Consider the following 21,043-nt stretch of genomic DNA (forward strand, 5'->3'; position numbering starts at 1 on the left):
TGTGTGGTATACAGACGCTGTTAATAAGGACTTTTTTTTACAAAGGTGGGGTGACAGGTGCTGTGGTCAGGGAGAGATATAGCTCAGGACAAGAGCACCTGCTTGGCATGCAGAAGGTCATAGGTTCAGTCCCAGCTAATATCTGTATCAAATCTGAATTGATTTTATATATGTGTGGTTAAAGTTGTTTTTGTATCTATAAATTGGTTTTTAAATGTCTTGCATATGTAAATGTTTCAGCTTTTTCTTTTATATTCAATTGTTCTATGTAAGTTTTTATTGCATGATACATTGCTTTGGGAAGCCTAATGGGAACTGATTCATAAACGAAACAAATCGTTGTCATATTGATGTTCCTTGGATGTTTCAAAGGTGTCCTAGGGCAGAGAGCACCCCTCCCTAGGATTGGTGTAGCCAACATGTGTCTTCCAGATCTTGTTGGACTACAACTCCCAGTCCCCTGTCCATTGGCGATGCCGACCAGGCTTTGAAGAAATCGCCAAAGGAGGCTTTCTCTCAATTTTTCTCCAAGGGAACAATTCCACATCCATTGTTTCACAGCTGACCTCACTTAGGTTGCTCACCGTTTGGCCGTGGAAGGCAGCACTGCCTACACTCACCGGCTGTTTGAGGTCCCTCAGCTGGTACACCGTCTCCATCGCTCTGGCCTCCATTCCCCGCTCCGATCTGGCCTCCTCCCTTCATCCTGTGGGAGACGGCAGCCGGCTTCTCCAGTTCCTGGGCCAGGAGGGAAAAAATAAGCGTTGGCGCTTGGGGAGAGGAGGGTGGCGCAAATGAAATAAGGCCTAAATTCTAGGCCTTTCCCCAGCATGACAAACTCCAAGGCCTGAATGGGAACCAGTCTTCCCATCTAGGTATTTTCATACTGCCTTGTTGCAAATGTTGTCCCTGCATCATGCCAACATTTGGTGCAGTGGTTTGTGTGTAGGGGTGTGCTTGTCTTGCTTTCGGGGTAACTGTTCCCTCACTAGCTGTTGAGCCTGGAAATTGCTGTCCTTTTTGCTGCCACGTTTGACAGAGAATCCAGACAACACTGCTGCCTGGCACACCTCAGAATTTTGTGCGTTCACCTTCTGCTTTGTTTTTCTTTTCTTTCTTTAAAATCTGAGGTTCAGAACAATCTGTTTTACCACTTGGGAGAGAGACCTTTCTTTGGCTGCTAACACCAGAAGAAATCTCCCTTCCAGCATTCTGAGAATTAGGTGTCCTTTCAGAAACAGGACACTGGGCCTGACTGTGTAGAATCCACTTTGCGTCTGGGGATTGGGGAGGGGACGGCGCTTTCCTTACCCCATTCCCATAGGACAGAACAGGGTCAAAAAGGCTGTCCAGGTAATGATCCAACCCTTTCTGGCTTCGGGGCTCGCTGAACGTGTCTGAATCTGCTTCCGGGTTCAGAAAGACAAATAAAAGGGAATTAGCCAAAAAGCAGTCCTCATAATGTGATGATTCCCGTGGGGTCCCTCAGCCCAAAAATCAGGGTTGCCAGGGTGATTAATCAGAAATGCTCCTGTAAGCTGGGTAGAAGAGTTGGCAAGCCCCGGTTTTTAATGCGTTTGAAACTTTGCACCCACAACTATGGTCTGTGGCTTTGATGGAACACTGACTGCACAAAGGAAGGTACAGGTGAACACTATTCAAGTTACAGATAGGTAGCCGTGTTGGTCTGCCATAGTCAAAACAAAAAAAAAAAATTTCCTTCCAGTAGCACCTTAAAGACCAACTAAGTTAGTTCTTGGTATGAGCTTTCGTGTGCATGCACACGAAAGCTCATACCAAGAACTAACTTAGTTGGTCTTTAAGGTGCTACTGGAAGGAAAAATTTTTTTTTGTTTTGACTATTCAAGTTGATCCTTTTAATGTGGACAGGCAGAGATTTTTAACATCTGCTGTGACGAAGGAACATAATTACCAGCCACCTGCCCCACACGGTGGATTGACATCCTGGGTTAACCCATCTTTTATATAACCGATACTTTCATAATGGAAGCAAAGGGCTCTTGGCTAACTGAGTTTGCCTCCGTTTGGGTTTGAGTGTTATTTCTTTACTGTTCTTGTTGTGTTTAGTTTGTACAAATCCAATAAAACAAATCTCACAGGGCAAGGAGGGGGGATGGTGGACAAAGAGGGACTTTCAACAGATGCTGCTTCTGCCACCCAGACACCGTTGTGACCGCCAGCTGATTGTTGTGGCTTGCAAAGAGGCAGCACAAAAGGTTTGAACCATGCAGGCAAATGAAAATGTTCCATCTGGCCTCCTCTCCCTCAGCTGCCAGCTGGGGGCAGCCATTCCATCAGGCTGCCTCAGTGGGAGAGATGGGACTCTGAAGGCTCAGCTTTGCCAAATACCTAGGTCCTGCCCCTGAACTATGCCAGCTGGTCATTTATAAGAGCACCTGTTTAAGAATTGGTGCCTGAGTTTGATTCCCGATCTACCCTCTCTGTCGCTTTTACCCTTGTGTACTGTGCTTTTCTTTTCTTTTTTGGATTGCAAGTCTGCAAAGCAGGGACTGCCTGGTTTTAATTGACTGCATGGAAGTCACTCTGGGAGTCCTTTTGGCTGAAGAGCAGGGTGCAAATGCCCTCAATAATTTAATAAAAAGGGGTCGCCTGACATCATTGTGACATCAGGTGGCTGGCAGGGGAGGTGAAATTTTCTATGAGCGATGTTATGATCTTCTGTCATGCGCGCGCGCACACACACACACACACACACACAGCGGCAAGCTCAGGGCTTGTCCATACATTCACTCGTCCTCCCAGTTCCCTCCAGGAAAAGTTACTCTTTACTGCTGAACTGGAGCAAATGTCAATCAAGTTTTCCGTGATTGATGTTTGCTCTGATTCAGCGCTAAAGAGCAGGTTTTCACAATGAAAGCAGCAGGGCAAATGTAAAACCGCTTGGATCCATGCCTAGAAAGCACAGACCAAGCAGAAAACCTGCTTTCTAGGCGCAGGACCAGTGAAGGGTGGACGAACCCTTGGTCCTTACCATGGCTGCAATATCCTTCTGAGTCTGGCAGGTTGGTGGGGGCCACCGTAGGGGCCTTCATAAGTGGAGGAGGAGGAACCTTCTCACCAGAATCCAAACTGTGTCTGAATACTCTAAGGATAAAAGGGAAGGAGAGCAATGGGAGATGGAGGAGGAGGAGGAGGAGAGAGAGGGCAGACAATACCATGTTTCAAATCAGGGGTGGCACCAAGAAGAGAAGAGGGAGTGAGCAGAGGGGGAAATGTCAAGGTAAAATAAAACTCCAGCTGGAAATATTTATTATTTGCAGGGGGCATTCAGCACATGCAGAGTTTCATGCTTGCACACTGTTCTTCTAACAGTGGCGTAGCGTGGGTTGCCAGCACCCGGGGCAAGGCAAGTAATTTGTGCCCCCTAGAGTGAGTGAGCCAGGTAGGGGCAGAGAGCTGCGAGTGCGAGCGCCCCCCACAGATGTTGCGCCCGGTGCGGACGGCCCCCCCTGCACCCCCCACACTACGCCACTGTCTTCTAAACTCTACAACAGGGGTGGGGAACCTCCAGTCTGTGGGCTGCTTGTCCTCTCTATCTTGCCCTGGGGACTCTCCTTAAGCCCACCTGAGAGCGCCCCCATCAGGAGCCCTGCTTTGTGCCCTTAAGTGCTTTTTGCATGGCAGGAGCATGTCCCTAAACTAGGATAATGCCTCTTACTCGCCTGGGTGGAGGGGTATGTGTCAAAACCTCTGCTTTTCTGCATGCTGAAATGTAACCTGTACGAAGGCAAGAGTCACAGCTGTTGCTCTGCTTATTTTTTCCTCTCTGGCTCCAACCACCACCCTGGAAGGTTGTCCACAAGGGAATGGGCTGCTTGGTTTTGCTTGTCGTGGCCCCTCCCTTTCATTGCTCGGCAAGAGATTATTACCCTCCTTGGGTGAGTCATGAACCCTTGTCCAGGGAAGACTGTGGGTACACGCTGCAGAGAACTATGTGGGTGCTGTGCTCTTTGGGATTCCTTTCCTTCCCATTTTGTGGTGTGTTCCAAAATGAGCTTGTGAGTGGCATAGGGGGGTTTTAACCCCTGCCGCTAAGGGGGTGCCTGGGGGGCTGAAAGTAGTGGGAGTGTTGTTGGCTGTGCCACTGATTTTGAAAGAGCCTCATATTTTAAAGGGTTCTCGGTTTTTCTGACATGTTTTGTTGTTGCTGAACAGCCTTTATTACTAGTACCTCCTCCCCTTTTTTGCTAATATTGTTTATGTTTTTGGAAGTGGGCATATTGAAATATTTCCTAAGTGTTATGTACTGAGTTGAATAGGATCCAAAGTGCAGCAGTCTGATTGGTCCTAGAACAATAGGATTCAGAATGCAGCAGTCTGATTGGTCCTAGAACAATAGGATGCAGAATGCAGCAGTCTGATTGGTCCGTAGGAGCCACCCAATCCAACTCCAGGTGGAAGTGAGTCTGCAACCTGATTGGCCTACAGGAGAATCCCAGAAATAGCCAATCACATGGGGCCCATTGTGTAAATAATGTATATAAAGCAGACATTTTGGGGGAACTTCCATTCCTCACTACTATGAGCTGAGTAAAGAGCATAAAATCCACACTCGACTCCGAGTATATTTCACTAAGACTGGGTTAGCACATGGGAAGATCCTGACCATGCGCAGATCTGACTGGTATTCAAGGTAAAGGCATAGATTCATCAAAACCAAAAGCCGCATCCTTTATGGCAGCAACTAGGATAACATCAGAGCAGTTTCACATCTGTATAGAATCAGAACCGTAGAGTTGAAAGCAATCGTATATAGTCCATCCCCCTGCAATGCAGGAATCTTTCACCCAATGTGGGGCTTGAACCCCCAGCCCTGACATTAAGAATCTCATGCTCTACCGACTTAGCTCTCCCTCAGGGCAAAACAGAAAGCAAGCTTTTGTCAGCAGTGCAGTCCCTGATCTCTGGGCATCCCAAGCACAAGGGTTGGGCACTTCCATGCTAAGATGACACCCAGTCTTGTTCTCTTCAAGACCTGCCCTTCCAACAATCTTCCGCAACCTGTGTCCACATGCTCTTGAAACTGCACTGAACTGTTCAGAGAAAGAGCTAGCAGGTCGCCTCTGCTACTTACGCTTTGCCGCCAATATTTCTCTCCGGCCCTTCTGAGGCAACAATGAAGTAGGACTTATGCTTTGGGAAGCCACGGATGAGTTCCAGGTCGGACACCAGGTCCAAGACGTAGTCGTGGCCGGCCAGCTCAGCCCACTGGGTGCCGTCCTTCATGGCGACTGACCAGCCTCGCCACCCCTCTGCAAGCCCCCTGTGAAGAAGGATCAGTCCTGAGCTGCCATGTGTGCTTAAAATCCAGGAAGAAGTAGGGCACTGGGGATCAGCAGAGATCAAAATCCCAAAAGGTAACTTCTACTGAATGCCCAGTTGTCAGGAGCAGTTCATTCCCAGAGCTGGAATCAGACGAGACCTCCTGAGGGGAGGACCCCGTTAGAGGACCAGGGAGGGGGGTGGGGAGAGGGAACCCCCGACATCATAATCCAGGGCAATCCCCCATTTAGCAAGCATTCAGATCAGGGGACCTAATGTGCCTCACCCTGGATTTAGCAAGAAAAAAGCGCACCAAGAACTCTCGTCAATATACGTTTCAAAAGTGGGAGTGGTCCCTACTCGTAAATCAATAGTCAGTTGTAACAAAAACTAATCCATTCAAAAGTATGTATTCTGACAAGGATTACAAACTCAAACAGAGATTACAAACTCAAACTCATAAGGATATGTATAACACAATAATTCGTTACAGTATTAAAGAGTTTATGAGTAGAGATAAGTTCATGCTAGTCCATAGTAAGATTTGACGTGAAGATCTTAGTTTTTCAATCATTGAGCAGAAGTCAGAAGTCAATTATGGATCAGAAACCAGGACAGGGTCCTGTTTCAATGTATTCACCTTCATCAGCTGGAAGTATCAAACAGTACATGACATGTTTGAGTTTGTAATCTCTATTTGAGTTTGTAATCCTTCTCAGAATACATACTTTTGAATGGATTAGTTTTTGTTACAATTGACTATTGATTTGTGAGTAGGGACCACTCCCACTTTTGAAACTTATATTGGCCAGAGTTCTTGGTGTGCTTTTTTCTTGGTATATTTAATAACAAGAACTCCACCCTGGATGTATTCATCAACTTTTGAGTCTCCAGATTCTATTGGTCATAGTACCCTTGGCACAGTATATACAGGTCCTGCTATCAGAAGGCACAATAGCCACAAATTCAGTTATCTGAACACAAACAATTATGCCCCAAACCTTGCTACACAAACAGCTAAGTCAGATATCTGAACAGCCAGAGTTTGCCCTCTTCCTTACTTCCTTGCTTATACTTTGCTGGTTGGCAGCAACCATTTTCGGGCAGAAACCATGCAAGGAAGGAGGGAGGTCGGACAAATCACGGAGCAGGAGGAATCGGACAAATCAGGTTTCCTTTTTTATCTCTTTTGTTGGTTGGCTTCAGCCATTTCAGGGGGGAAAACCAAGCAGGGAGCGGGGAGAGAAACTTGACTGGACAAATCATGGATTCAAAATGCTCCCTTAGGGAATAATGAAAATCGACAGCTCTTTATGCGAACGTTTGCCTAATGAGTGATTTAATAGGAACTCATTGCATTCAGAAAGCAGGACCTGTGTGTACTCATTTGGCAGCACAAGGCATCCTCTGTCCTAGTTCTGTGCAGAAGGAGGAACTGATGCCATAATAATGGTCAGGATCAGGGCCCTAGGAAGGCTGGAGCAGCACGGCACAGTCCTCCAACTCTCGTTGGAATTGCTCTTAGTCTAGCTGCCTTCTGGACAGCTCCTTTCCTGTTTTGTATCAGGCCCTTTGGCTTCTGATTCTGCTAGACAGTTCCCCTGGAATGGGGACACCAACAAGCAGACCCCGCCCCTGCCCCCAGCAGATTTTCATTTCCTTCTACCTGTATTTCAGTACATTTTCAGCAAGGTTTTCTCCGGTGGTCCAGGAATGGATGGGGCAACAGAAGTGATCTCCTGTCGTGGTAAAAACAAAGAGCTATTTAATGCAAGTGGTTTTCATTTTAAAAAATAAGCATCAATTTAAACAATCTAGTAAGTCAGTAGGGACAAAGAGCAAGGGAAAAAACACTTTTTGAAAGCTGGATTGCTCCTGTCCTCAGGACAAGATGATCTTTGGATAGCACTGTGGTAGTATTGTTTTTATTTCGTTTTCAAAAGAAGATCCCTTTCAGAGGAAGGGGTATGGACATGGGTTCGAAGCCAATCTGTCCTCTGATCATGTCCAGAGTGCTTTTTCTTTTCTGATGGGAAATGGGGGGTTTTTAATCAGAAAAAGAAAAGCACTCTGCGCATGATCAGAGGTTGCTGGCTTAAAGTGGCAGAATTTTTGAAATCTCTGGCACAAGTCTGTGATCCAGTGTTCATACCAAAGGATCAATGTGTTCCTCTACACACCTCTGTTCTCCCTTCCCCCAGTTAACCAGAGAGAGAAAGAAGCAGATAAGGGGAAGCAATAAAGGGGCACCATCTTCTCTGGTTGCTCATATTTGAGCAACGGCTCAGGACCGCAATACCTTAAGGACCGCTTCTTCACATATGAACCTACCCGGACCCTGAGATCATCTTCTGAGGCCCTCCTTTGTGAGCCTCCTCCCTGAGAGGGAAGTTCGCCTGGCTCCTTAATTATACACCTTTATTTAGGCCTTTGGTTGATCCAATTTACATCCTATGCCCTTTTAAAATGTGGGTTTTTTGGAGGGGGATATTGTTGGGTGTGGTTTTGTATTTTGATTTTATTCTGTGAACTGCCCCAAGACCCCCGGCTATAGGGTGGTATATAAATTCTATTATTATTATTATTATTATTATTATTATTATTATTATTATTATATTTGGGGAAGGGGTGTAGGTCGGTGGTAGTGCATCTGCTTTGAATGATGTCCCAGGTTCAGTCTCCAGCATCTCCAGGTGGGGCTGCGAATGTCCCATCTGAAACATTGGAGAGCCGCTGCCAATCAGTGTAGGCAATATTGTGCTAGATGAATCAAGGGCCTGACTCGATTTTGAATTCTTCTTCTTTTTTAAGCCCTCTTGAAAATTCACCAGAATTTTAGTGCAAAGTTCTCCCAGTGTAGACACATTCGCAATGCAATCTTCCCTAATATAATGCATCTTTGTATCTTGTTTTTTGCTAATATATGTGTTTCTATGCACATATGCATTTTTGTAAATGTTACCTGGCTGGGGACCTGCATTGCAATATCCAGGGAAGTGTGAGTTTCAAAGGAGAGGACCTTGTTTCTCCCTCATCGCTAGGCATAAGACCGCTTCTTCCTAGGTTCCCATTAGGCCGAAAGAGACAATGGGGCTGAGCTCAGTTCCTTAGACAGGGCTATCACCTCCCTGTCCTCCTAATCCAAGCCTATTTCTTGCCCTCTGCACCTTGATTCCTGGGTACCCAGGGCTCTCACCATTGAAACAGTAAACATCCAGGGCCATGTTGACTCTGTCCCGGCTGGTTGCCCACTCCAGCAGGGTGGGTGGGTAGGCCCGGGCGCCTTCAGCACCATCCTGGGCCTGAGCCATGGCTTGCATGAGCTTGTGCTGGCAGATGGGCTTGTAGCCGTCGAAAGCGTAGTCAGAAACAAATCTGCAGGGGAGGAAAAACAGAGATCCTGGGAGAATAAATAAGCCAAGCGGGGAGCAGAGCCTGGTGCTAGGATCCTGCACCTTCAGGCAGATGCCAAAATAACAAAGCCCTGGCAGGGCCCACGGCTCCTGACCACACAACTCTGCTGCCTAGGGGTGATGGGAGTTGTAGTTCAAAACATCTGGAGGGCACCAGGTTGGAGAAGGGTGGTATGTAGACAATACTGAGCTAGACTGGCCAAGTCTGAACTGAAGCCTAAAATCACCATCTGTGTGCCCCTTCCTTGTGTGTCTCCTCTACGACAGGTCTGGAGGGTGGCAACATGAGAACGGGGCCTTTTCTGTGGTGGCTCCCCATTTGTGGAACGCTCTCCCCAGGGAGACTCACCTGGCACCTTCATTACATTTCCTTAAGTGCCAGGCAATATCTTTCCTCTATAAGCAGGCCTTTGGCCTTTAACTATCTGTGGTGGTTGGGATGCTTTTAACGTATTTCTTTTCCCTATTGATTTTAATGTATCTATGTGGGGTTTTTTGCTTGCTTGCTTGTTTGAATAATAGAAATTGCAGAGTCAGAAAGGGACCCCGAGTGTCATCTAGTCCAACCCTCTGCAGTGCAGGAATCTCAATGAGATAATACACAACAGATGGCCATCCGACCGCTACTTAAAACCCTCCAAGGAAGGAGACTTCAAGCAACTAACAGATTTAATCAATCATAATAAATAAATAAAATAAATAAATCAGAAGCGTGCTCGACAGTAACATGGAGCAGGGCTTTCAGTGTGGCTCCCCTGTTCTGTGGAACATAATCCTGGTTGAGATATGTTGGGAGCCCACTAGCAGCTAATACCTTCTAGGAACTATTGAACATATTTTTATTCCGACAAGCTTTTCCAGCTGGATGACAAGTTCATACCCTCCAACATGTCTTCGACAAAAGACAACAAGCAGGACCTGAGCGCAAGAGTACTCTCCCCACCTATGATTTCTAGCAGCTGGTATTCAGGAGCATAATGTAAGGTTACCAGATTTTTTTTCAATGAATCTGGGGACACTTTTCAACTTCAATGGATTTTGTATGGGGCCTGATCTGCATTGTATTTTTCGCTCCATAACACGCACCTGACCATAAGACACACTTACTTTTTAGAGGAGGAAAACAAGAAAAAAATATTCTGCGCAGAGCGTGTAAGCGGCTCTCGCTTTTCTTGCTTTAAAGCAAGCAAAGTGAGAGCCGCTTACATGGCTTCTGTCTTGCTTTGCGCAGCTCTCACTTTGCTTGCCCATCTCTCCTCCCGCCTCGCTGTAAAGCGCAGCGACGGCGGAGCAAGAAGAGGAGGAGGAGACACCGGGACAGGTGCTTTGCTTGCTTTACAGCGAGGCGGGAGGAGGGACGGACGGGAGCCATGGCTCCCGTCCGTCCCTCCTCCCGCCTCGCTGTAAAGCCAGCAGAGCAAGAGCTGCTGACATGCTCTCTGCTGCTCCTGCTTTAAAGCAAGAAAAGTGAGAGCTGCGCAGAGCTTTACTGCGAGCAACGGACAGGAGCCATGGCTCCGGCTGCGGAGGCATCCCTCGGCTTGTGACTGCAGCGGCAGCCGAGGGATCCCTCTGCCGTCCAGTGTATTCGCTCCATAAGACGCATAGACATTTCCCCTTACTTTTTAGGAGGAAAAAGGTGCATCTTATGGAGTAGAAAATATGGTAAATCCGGGGACTCTCCCCGGGAAATGGGGACGTCTGGTAACCTTAGCATAATGCCTTCCGCACTGGAGGCAGACCATAGCCAATGCTGCTAGTAGCCTTCTTCTCATCCTCTCCCTGCTCTTCCAGCTGGTGCCACTCACTTCAGCAAGTATTTATCCAGGCTGTGGGAAGGCGCAAAGGCACTGAAGGCGGAGGCCAACAGGAGCCAGCCACGTTCCTCGTTGTTGACGTTGGTGTTGCGCCACACTTGGTTGGCGATCTGGGCCAGGATCTCGTCTCGCAGGCTTGGGATCGACAGCCCCTTCTGCACGATGTAGTTCCCAAAGAGGACCTCCTGTGTGCCGTTGAGGCGGGGGTCGCCCATGAAGCGGAGGATCTGCCAAGGATTGAGGACGTGACCAGAAAAACAGACCCCACATGCCACAACAGAACCGCCGCCCTCTTCCTCCCTCTCCTTGTGAGGTTCATTAAAGGCTGAGATTTTGGGCCAGAAGTGCTGCAATTATACACACACACACATATGTGTGTGTGAGAGAGATTTCTTTGTGTACCAAAACATGTGTGTTGTCTCTTTTTTCAAGTTGTGTTTTCTACAATTCAGTTTCATTTGGTGTGAGGCATTAGTGTTACATACAATGTTAGGTTAGGAAGAAAAGGGGGGGAGGGAAAGGTGAGTGGAGTGGGGTTGGGAGGTTATGTTTCTAGTCTTCTACTAAGTGTTATCCTTTAGATGTCCCTTTTATGAAGAGGCACGTAGTGAGACCATTGATTCCCTGCTGGTGATGCTCGCTGACCTCCCGGAAAAGCAAAAATTCAACCTTTTCCTGTTAGGCAATGGTCGCCAGATTCTGTGTACATATCTGTAGGTGCAGATCATCCCCTGACTCAAACTAAGTCATCAAGAAAACCCCCAAACTTGTTTCCATGGGTGACTCTGGGTCATCTCTCTGCAGTAGCTAATCTTAAAGTTTTAAGTGTCTATATGTCTATCACATTTATAAATTTTAAATTTATTGTTGTACATTGTTTTAAATGTTTGTTTTCCTTCTGGGATTGTACCCCCAAGTGTGTTTTATAAGCTGGTCTCCGAGCGTAATAAATTATCTATATCTATCTATCTATCTATCTCTATCTATCATCTATCTATCTATCTATCTATCTATCTATCTATCTATCTATCTATCTATCTATCATCTCTATCTATCTATCTATCTATCTATCTATCTATCTATCTATCTATCTATCTCTATCTATATCTATCTATCTATCTATCTATCTATCTATCTATCTATCTATCTCTATCTATCATCTATCTATCTCTATCTATCTATCTATCTATCTATCTATATCTGTCTGTCTATCTCTCTCTCTCTCTATATCTATCTATCTATCTATCTATCTATCTATCTATCTATCTATCTATATCTCTATCTATCTATCTATCTATCTATCTATCTATCTATCTACTAAGTGTATGTGTGGGGTTTTGTGTCAGTGTTACTTGTATGGGTTCTCTTACAATTTGAGCACTTCAGTTTTCTCCAAGAAGAAGTTCAGAACACTCTTTTGGAATTCCTATCCAGAAACAACTCCAGAAGTACAGAACTGAAACCCTAATAAGACACAGGATGCAGTTGGCCTGCATCTTACTTTAAGAATATTATTACTGTTGCTATTTATTTCCTCTCTTTTTCCTACCCTGTCTTTTCCTTTCTTCTTCTTTACCCGACCTCTCCCCCTCCGTGAATTCTTATGTTAACCTCACATCACCCTTTGAAAAATGTAGCTCGACAAACCTTTCTGATTACATATGCTTTTTACAGTACTCTGATGTATTTTACTATGGTTTCTGCTTAGCTTAGTGACTTTATTATGTGCAACATTTAATTATGACAGTTAATCATTTATTTATCTATCATTGTTTAGGGTTAGAAAGGATGGGCTGAAAGCTCCCAAACTCCAGCTTAAAACTCTGGGGTAGAATCTACTGTGGTCTGGAGGAGTCTTATACGTCTGTGTTTAGGGGGGAGTAGAAAGTTATGAAATCCTTAGTTTATATTCGTTTGTTGTTAATGTTTCTTTTTCCCCTCTACATGTGTACTGCCTGTTTTTGTTGTTCAATAAATAAACAATAAATACCATGGAGGATATTGTTTTTTCCTTGTTACTATGTTATGCATTTTTGTGTTTTTATATTGCCAACTGCCCTGTGATCCTCAGATGAAGGGTGGTATAGGAATTTTAATAGTACTACTATGACTAAAACTGCTACTACTACTAATAATAATAATAATACAAAAAGCCTGAGGTTTTCATCATTCCTTACTCTGCAGCCTTAAAGCTCTTGCATGCAAGATGGGTCAGAATTGGCTCTCATTTATATGATGTAACAGAATTTACTGAGAAATTATGAGAGTCTTAACTAGCTCATGGAACATAGATGCATTTTTACAGACTCCTTGCTCCAGCATCTTTGTACATGTTACTTGGCCGGAGAATTGCATTGCAAAATTCAGAGATGTGCAAATTCAGAGATTTCCAAATGGCTGTTTTTCAGTTTCTCATATTGTTCTGGTGAATTATGTAGGTTCATGTTTGCATGCGAACTGAGCCATATTTCTTCCCTAACCCTCTCCGCCGCTGGTACGACGACACAGACACTCATGCTCTGCATTTGATCAGGAAGATTCCTCTTCACCTACCAGTTTGAAAAGGGACACAGCTTCTCCTCTCAGGCTCTCGTCTATCATTGTCAGTGAGGATGCCAGAGTCCTTGTGAGCATCCCAAAGAGTGGCTCCTGAGGGACAAGAGAGGAGGTGAATGTTAACTACGGCTGCACTTTCTGGCCTCTGACGTTGGACCAGAGACCAAGGGCCACTGAGAAGCTGCTCCTGCCCTCTCCCAGGAAGAAACTCATGGCAAAGGGAAGGCCAGCCTTGCCCCATCTGTCAATCAGAGAGGAAGCACTGGAGGGAGTTTGCTTCGCCCCTCCATTCTAGACATTTGCTGCGTAACTAAAAAGTAGTACCTGAGTTTGATCCCTCCCTCTCTCCCAATTCATTTTCCTTTTATGCCACGACTTTCAGATTGTAAGCCTGAGGGCAGGGATCATCTTCTCAGTGATCGTTGTAGGATTTTTCAGTTGAAGAGCAGGGGGGAAATGCTTTTAAGTAAGAACAGCTGCCTTGCTTCACTGCTTAGCTATGTAGTTTGGCAGAGCCGCAAAAGCAGGCCAAGGGAACGACCAGTTTATTCTTTTGACAAGAATGATGGTGTGCTCAAGCCACCATCTAGAAGAGTTGCCACCTTTTATCTGGGCAAATTATGAACGGTTCAGCCAAAGCCACGTTTTGCTCCAGACTGATGCTGAGCACGGGGGCTTCTGGGAAAGGCAGGCTCAACATTTCCCTACAGTTCCCACCCACCTAAAAAAATTCTCTTTGCTCCCTTTACAAAACTGCACCAAGGAAACTTCCTTACCCCCAAGCGCTGGCATGTTGACAGCAACCTACACTTCACTGTATTGGTAGAAGTGGCATTGTTTAATTTGATCTATTGGAGTGACAAATCTACCATTGGCGATCATGTGATCATGATTCAGGAGAAAGGCATTGCTGTGCGCTGGGACCATTTATTACGAGGACAGACAGGAAGGTCAAAGCGCAATGGCAGAGCAACAGGCTTGCCTGCAGAATTTCCCAATATCAGTCTCTGTTGCCTCTGGGTAAAAAGATCTCCGGTATCAGGACTGGGGAATGGCTCTGTGTCAGGACCACACCGTGAAGCAGATGAGGCCTCCTTATAGGAGGAATACTTTACTGCTGACTCCAGTTACAAAGGCTGAGGATGCTGAAGAGGCCAGAGACCATCTTGGCTGTGATTCCTGGAAGATGTGATCTCTGCCTTGCAGGCCTTTTCCACCTGGCCTGGGAGGGCAGGGCCCTGACTGACTCCAGCTACAAAAGCTGAGTCTTCTGGCCTAGGGTACTGTTTAGTGGGAGGTTGTTGTTGAGGCAGGGGGTTGCTGCTGTTATTGATAATAATTCTTTGTTTCTTTATTTTTAGATCTTATTATAATTTATGGTTTTTGTGGAACTCGATCAGTTTTGTTGTGTCCTTTTTGAGCTGTTTTATTTATTGTTTATGACTACTTTTGTAACTATATCAATCTTTTTATGTTGAAAGCCACCTTGAACATGGTTTTAACTATGGAAAGGTGGCATGCAAATAAAACGACTATGATGATTTTATTATTATTATTATTATTATTTAAGGTTATATCCTGTCTTTCTCCAAAGTAAGGATTCAAAGTAGCTTGCAACATTATAACATTATAAAATACAAAGTAATAAAAACAAACCGGTTAAAAACAGTAATTAAAATACATCAGAATACATCTACAGCCAACAATTAAAATACAGTTTGCTCTGACAGCAGCCTAGTAATTCTGCACTTTCAATTTTCATCATCTGCACCTTAATTTTCAAAGGCCTGTACTTGGACAGAGGGGGTTTAACAAACCCTGAAACTGCCAACCCAGAAGTCACCTTTTAGGTGGGCTGTCTGCAGAATCAAGAGACTCGTTGGCCCCCAACTGACATCTCAGCTCCAAATCCTCCACTCCCAGGCCCCAGGAATAGAAATAGCAAGGAACCCAAGCTGAACCTCAAACAAGAAGGCATTGTGCATTTCTGATAGCACAAGGTCTTCCATCTATGAACCCTACTCAGGAGGAGGTTGTTAATTTGGGGATCCAATCAATATTAGCATTTATCTGACAATTCCCACCCAATGCACCACTGCTTCAAACTTTTTAGCTTTGGGTGAGCACGTTGATTAAATCTGGAAATTAGCAGAGGAAACAAGAACCATGTCACTCTCCTGATCGGGGCCCTGGTGCTCCTCCAGGAAGCACAAGCAGCTTAAAACCAGGCAGCAGGAGCAACTATTAGAACATTATGTTTGCTGCCTGGCAGTTGCTCAAGCAACAGCTCCTGCTGGCCAGCCCCTTGCGCTGTCCTTCTGACTCCCCTGCTGCTTCAGGCACACCTTGCCTTGAACTTTTGCCTTGCTGGACAGCTCTTCCAGCCACACCACCCAGCACTGGCAGGAACTGGACATTCTACCTGACTGAGAATGTGAAAGTTGCCGTCACTTGCACTAGACATATAAGAAACACAATGCACACACCAAAACCCTTACCTTGAAGTGGGTCTGCACATACTTGCTCATGGGGTAATTGTTGATGTCAAGGGGCAGAGTGAATTGGGGGTCTGCCTGCAGCTTTGGAGGGGGGATGGGAGTGACACAGTCTTCATTGATCTGCTTGTGAACTGCAGGAAACAGAGAGGAAAGAGATGTGCAGAATTCCCACATGACAAATGAGAGGACTGGCTCTCATATAGGTAAAAGGTAAAGGACCCCTGGACGGTTAAGTCAAGTCAAAGGTGACTATGGGGTTGTGGCGCTCATCTCGCTTTCAGGCTGAGGGAGCTGGCATTTGTCCACAGACAGCTTTCTGGGTCATGTGGCCAGCAGGACTAAACCGCTACTGGTGCACGGAGGACCATGACAAATGCCAGAGTGAACGGAAACGCCATTTACCTTCCCGCCTCAGCAGTACCTATTTATCTAATTGGACTGGTGTGCTTTCAAACTGCTAGATTGGCAGAAGCTGAGACAGAGCAATGGGAGCTCACCCTGTCGCAGGGATTTGATCTGCCAACCTTCCGATTGGCAAGCCCAAGGGGCTCCGTGGTTTAGACCACAGCGCTACTCACGTCCCCTGGCTCTCATAAAAACCTAAGAAGCAGGGGTATTGTTATGGGGAAAGAGGAACTGCTTATTAAACCACCCAGGGAATTGTAGATCAGTGGGGAGAACAGGGAGGTGTCTCTCAGCACCCTTAACAAACCACACTTCCCAGAATTCTTTGGGGGAAGCTGTGACTGCTTAAAGTGCTTCGAATGGATGGGGCAGATGGAGCCCTAATATCCATGCAACCTGATAGACAGGATTTTGCATGGAGTAGAAACCCTGTATGGCTCACTGTGTGACAGTCTCCCCACTTACTCATCCATCACTTGACGCGGGGTTAAGAATTGCTCGTCATATATAGGCAGGGTTGGATGGGTTTAAGCCTTCTATTGCAAAGATACCTATGATGGTGAGATACCTTCAACAGATCTCAAGCAAAGGTTCTGGAATATCCCAGAGGAAATTAAAGGCCAGTTGTCCACCTTGCCACCGGTTTGGATTAACTCCCCCTAGAGGAAGGATCCCAGCAATTGTATTAGCATACCAGCCACGGTGTTTAAGAGTCCAACCAACTCTGCAGGCACTTCCAGGTTTGCAACTCTCATCACTTCCCGTCTGCTCAGTACCTGGTGGGACCCAGAGAAATAGAGAGTCACTCTTAGGCCTCTTCGCTTAGCACAGTAATGAGCTTATGGCATTATTCAGACTCATTGGTCAGACCACATCTGGAGTACTATGTCCAGTTTTGGATGTCACAATTTAAGAAGGATATTAACAAGCTGGAAGGTGTGCAGAGGAGGGCAGCCCAAGGGAACCAAGCCTTATGAGGAATGGTTGAGGGAGCTGGGTATGTTTAGCCTGGGAAAGATAGCCATCTTTAAATATCTAAAGGATTTCATATGGATGATGGGACAAACTTGTTTTCTTCTGCTCTGGAGGGTGGGACCCAAACCAATGGATTCAAGTTGCAAGAAATGAGATTCCGACTAAACATCAAGAAAAACTTTCTGATGGTAAGAGCTCCGAAAGTGGTGGACTCTCCTTCTTTGGAAGTTTTTAAGTGGAGGTTGGAGGGCCATCTGTCATGGATGCTTTAGCTGAGATTCCTGCATTGCAGGGGGCTGGACTCGGTGGTACCTTCCAAATCTACAATTCTACGATTCTGTGCTCATTTCGGGAATATTTGCTGGGGTTGGACTTGATTGCCCTGGGAAGGCATCTCTCACCCAGATCTACTCCATGGACCAAGTACCAAGGGTCAGTGCAATCTGGCACATACTGAGCACCCACAGCCCACCAGGGGGCCAACCAAGCCCCCTATATCATTGCAGATCCTTGGGAACTGTAGCTCTGTGAGAGCTGTTCTCAACAAACTACAAATCCCCAGGATTCTCTAGTGGCAATCATGACTCGCAACAAACCAAAATAGGCTTTGAGGGCAGCCACCTTTATTGCCCTGCTTTTCATGCCTGCTTTTTTTTTTAAAAAAAAAGGAAAATAAATTAAGGCAAACCTAAATGTTGATTTTTTCAAAATTTTGATCATTTTATAAAGTGTACTTGTTTCTTTTTAAAGACTGTTGGTTTTCTCACTATTTTCTTATACGGTATAGTACTTTATGTAAACTGCATATAGACAGATAGTTAGATAATAAATAAATAGTGCCTATAAACCCTCAAACTTTACACATAGTGCTGGATCTAGGTTTTGCAGTGGTGGGGGACTTCAGGCAACATGCCCCCCGTGGACCCCCTCCCCTCCCAGTGGGCCTGCCTCCTGCCCACTGGCTGTTGCTGCTCTCTGTTCAGCTACTCTCCTCTGCTGGACCCAATCCATACAAGTTTCATTCACAGCTCTAAAAAATGGTTAGATCTCCGAGCATGGCCAAAGTTAAGCCAAAGCACAACTCAGTTACAAATCTAGTTCTGTTGCTCATATGTGGAATGACTTTCAAGGGTAAAGGTGCACAGGCTGCATGAGAATAAGGTACTAGATCAGGGGTCAGCAAACCTCGGGCCAGTGTCTCCAGCGCCGATCACACAGCGGGCCGGAGGGTGGGGGAGTGCGTGCCCATACGCGTGTGCACACGCTATTTCCAGAGCACTTCCGGGTTGGAGGAGCACCGGAAATAGCTTGTACACATGTGCACAGGCCTCCTCTGACCGGATGTGCACCGGAAATAACGCTTGCACATGTGCAAATAATGTGCATGCGCAGAAGCTATTTCCGGTGCTCCTCCAACCTGGAAGTAGGCAGCCGCACAGTGTAGCACCGGTAAGAGAGGGCGGCAGCAGCGGGCAGCGGGGGTCGCCGCAGGCCGGATAAACGAGTCCCTTGGGCCTTATCCGGCCGGCGGGCCTTAGTTTGGGGACCCCTGTACTAGTTCCTAGGTCTCACATGCAAAAAAGGAAAGGAAAGGAAAGGAAAGGAGGAAGTTTCCAAAGTATCTGCTTTCCTGATAGGCAGGAAGGAATTTGGCTTCCAGGAAACTTTTGCCGTGATCTGTGCTGTGCTGCTGCTCTGTGTTTCCACAGAAGCAAAGGGAAAAGATGAGAAATTGGCAGAGGATCCAGCTGCCTGAGAATTTCAGCTTCCATGTCAAAGAGAGAAAGAGATGTTTCTAGACCTCATGGATACTAACACACACACACACACACACACACACTCCTTCAAAGCCTATAACAGAGTATGTCTGAATAGGACCTTAAACTGAGGTCAGAATGGGCAGAGCTGCAGAGCTCTGTATACTTTCTTGTTTCTTCCTGGGGCCGGACGGAACAGCAATCATTGTATTATGCAAAGTTACTATATTTGCATGGAGAATTCGATTCTTTTCAAAGTGCCAAGCACACACATTCTTGTGTGTGTTTGTGTGTGTTCAGAATCTACTTCAGCCGAGGAACTTCTCCAATCCATGCCTGGCATGAGGGCAGTGCCCACCATGTTACCTGTTCATTTTTTTTCCTCTCCTCCTCAGCTCTCCGGCGCTCCTCTTCCTTTCTCTGAAAGCAGAGCGCATTTCCATGGTCAGTGAAGCACTTAGCCCAAATCCAACACTTTCCTGGGAAAGTGCAAGGCATTTTGGAGCCTGGGCGCAAAACCCACAATCTCATAACAATTTTGACTGGTGACCATTTGCATGTCCACCAGTGGTGTAGCGTGGGTTGTCAGCACCCGGGGCAAGGCAAGTAATTTGCGCCCCCTAACCCGTGGATTTGCGCCCCCTAACCCGTGGATTTGCCCTAACCCCAGATGTTGCGCCCGGTGCGGCCCGCCCCCCCTGCACCCCCCACGCTACGCCACTGATGTCCACCACTTGATTCAGACTCTCTTGCCTCCCTTCATTTCGAAAGCCCATGAGTGGAAGCCATAGCAATTCAGTAAGAACTAGAGAGCCTTTGCTAGGTCAGGCCAAAGGCCCATCTATTCCATTCCTCTGCTCCCATCGTGGCCCACCAGAGGCCCCTGAGAAACCCACAAGCAGGACCTGAGCACAGCAATGCTCTCCAGCAAACTGGCATTTAGAGGCGTACTGACTCCGACAGTAGAGGGAGAACATAGAGATGCTGGGGATTGGACCTCGAGCATCACGCACAGCAGACGCTCTGCCACTCAGCCACGGCCCTTCCATGCAGTTGTCAAAGTGCCAAGAGATTCTTAGCAGGCTTTCTTGCTACAAATGAGTATTTATCACGCTGCTGCCAAAGGTGTGTCGACCCTCTGCGCCGAAGGTAGGGCTAGTCGCCTGCGTTTAAAAACGTCTGCAGGCAGTTGCAATGCCACAAGTGGCCTCCTAATCCCTGCATCACTCCACCTGGGGAACCTTACCCTGCCATGACTCACTGCTTCTTCGTCCCCATCCACCTGGAAGCGGACGCTCTTCATGGTGTCCGCTGGGCTGCTACCTCTGTGCCTGAGCGCTGGGGCATGTGCCAGCTATAACCCTGTCTGCCAGGCAGCTGCTCCAGTTACCGTTGTTTGCTTATGGATACGGCTGAGTCACACGTTAACCCTTTGCATGAAACTGACACTCAGCATCCCCTCTGTAAAGCTAGGGATGGGCGAATGCACCGGTTTGGGTTTTCCATTTTTCCAATCTTAAGATCGGTTCTCCACATTTCCACATCACTTTGCAAAAAAATAGTTGCTGCTGCTTTTAAGACTTCATGAAAACCCACCAGCATTTTAGCACAGATTTCTCTGATTTCAACAAATCCCACTGGAAAAACACTTATGTCCATGCGGAGATGGCAGTATTGAATCAGTAGCTCATGTGCTTTTAGCCTGCACTAGTTATAAAAGATTTGAGGTTATTGCCCCTCTGCCATACCAGGTCGCTAAACCATTGCTACTGTGTCTTTTCTTCTAGCAGATCAAGAAAACCAGGTGACAGCAAAAACTGCCACATTTTGCACAGGGGCAATTAGAATAAGATCTGTCTGATTATTGATGCAAACCTCTAGAATGTATTTTGTATAGTTAAGTATTTACCTCTATCTTTGGTACATTTTATTTTATTTTATTTTATTTTATTGCTATGGCTAACGGCTGATGCCAATGAAGATTCTTCTCATTCTGATTCTCCTAATGTACACATTTTTGCATGCAATTTTACCCAATAAGCACATTTTTTGCAAAACAAACCCACCTAACAAAAAGGCATATTTGCACGTTACTTTCATTAATGTACACATTTTTAGGCACGCTTTACAGAAGCATGTGCATTTTTGTACACGTTGCTTGGCTGGAGAAATGCACGGCACGTTTCGAAAGACGGCTGTGTTGCAGTTCATAGATTGTTTTGGAAAGGGCCAATTTTGTAAGTTCAACTGCAAACTGAATCTAATCTCTTCCCCATCCCTAGGCAAGGCTCAGTGCCCCATCCGAGGTGGCTGGTGCC

General features: G+C 46.2%; 1 protein-coding gene across 1 annotated transcript in view; it reads right to left on the reverse strand.

Annotated features, from left to right (window-relative positions):
* The window catches only part of MYO15A (myosin XVA), a 93,344-nt gene that overhangs the window by 40,925 nt on the left and 31,376 nt on the right, over window positions 1–21,043 (reverse strand). Inside the window, exons 24-34 of the mRNA XM_083585514.1 lie at window positions 19,092–19,145; window positions 16,688–16,769; window positions 15,589–15,719; window positions 13,088–13,183; window positions 10,526–10,761; window positions 8,501–8,679; window positions 6,971–7,043; window positions 5,117–5,305; window positions 3,014–3,126; window positions 1,312–1,406; window positions 585–738 (exon numbers count right to left, since the gene is read on the reverse strand). Coding sequence (XP_083441640.1) covers window positions 585–738; window positions 1,312–1,406; window positions 3,014–3,126; window positions 5,117–5,305; window positions 6,971–7,043; window positions 8,501–8,679; window positions 10,526–10,761; window positions 13,088–13,183; window positions 15,589–15,719; window positions 16,688–16,769; window positions 19,092–19,145 — 1,402 coding nt within the window. The remainder of the gene's footprint in view (window positions 1–584; window positions 739–1,311; window positions 1,407–3,013; window positions 3,127–5,116; window positions 5,306–6,970; window positions 7,044–8,500; window positions 8,680–10,525; window positions 10,762–13,087; window positions 13,184–15,588; window positions 15,720–16,687; window positions 16,770–19,091; window positions 19,146–21,043) is intronic.

The sequence above is a fragment of the Podarcis filfolensis genome, assembly GCF_964270895.1.
Source record: "Podarcis filfolensis genome assembly, chromosome: 14".
Taxonomy (NCBI): domain Eukaryota; kingdom Metazoa; phylum Chordata; class Lepidosauria; order Squamata; family Lacertidae; genus Podarcis; species Podarcis filfolensis.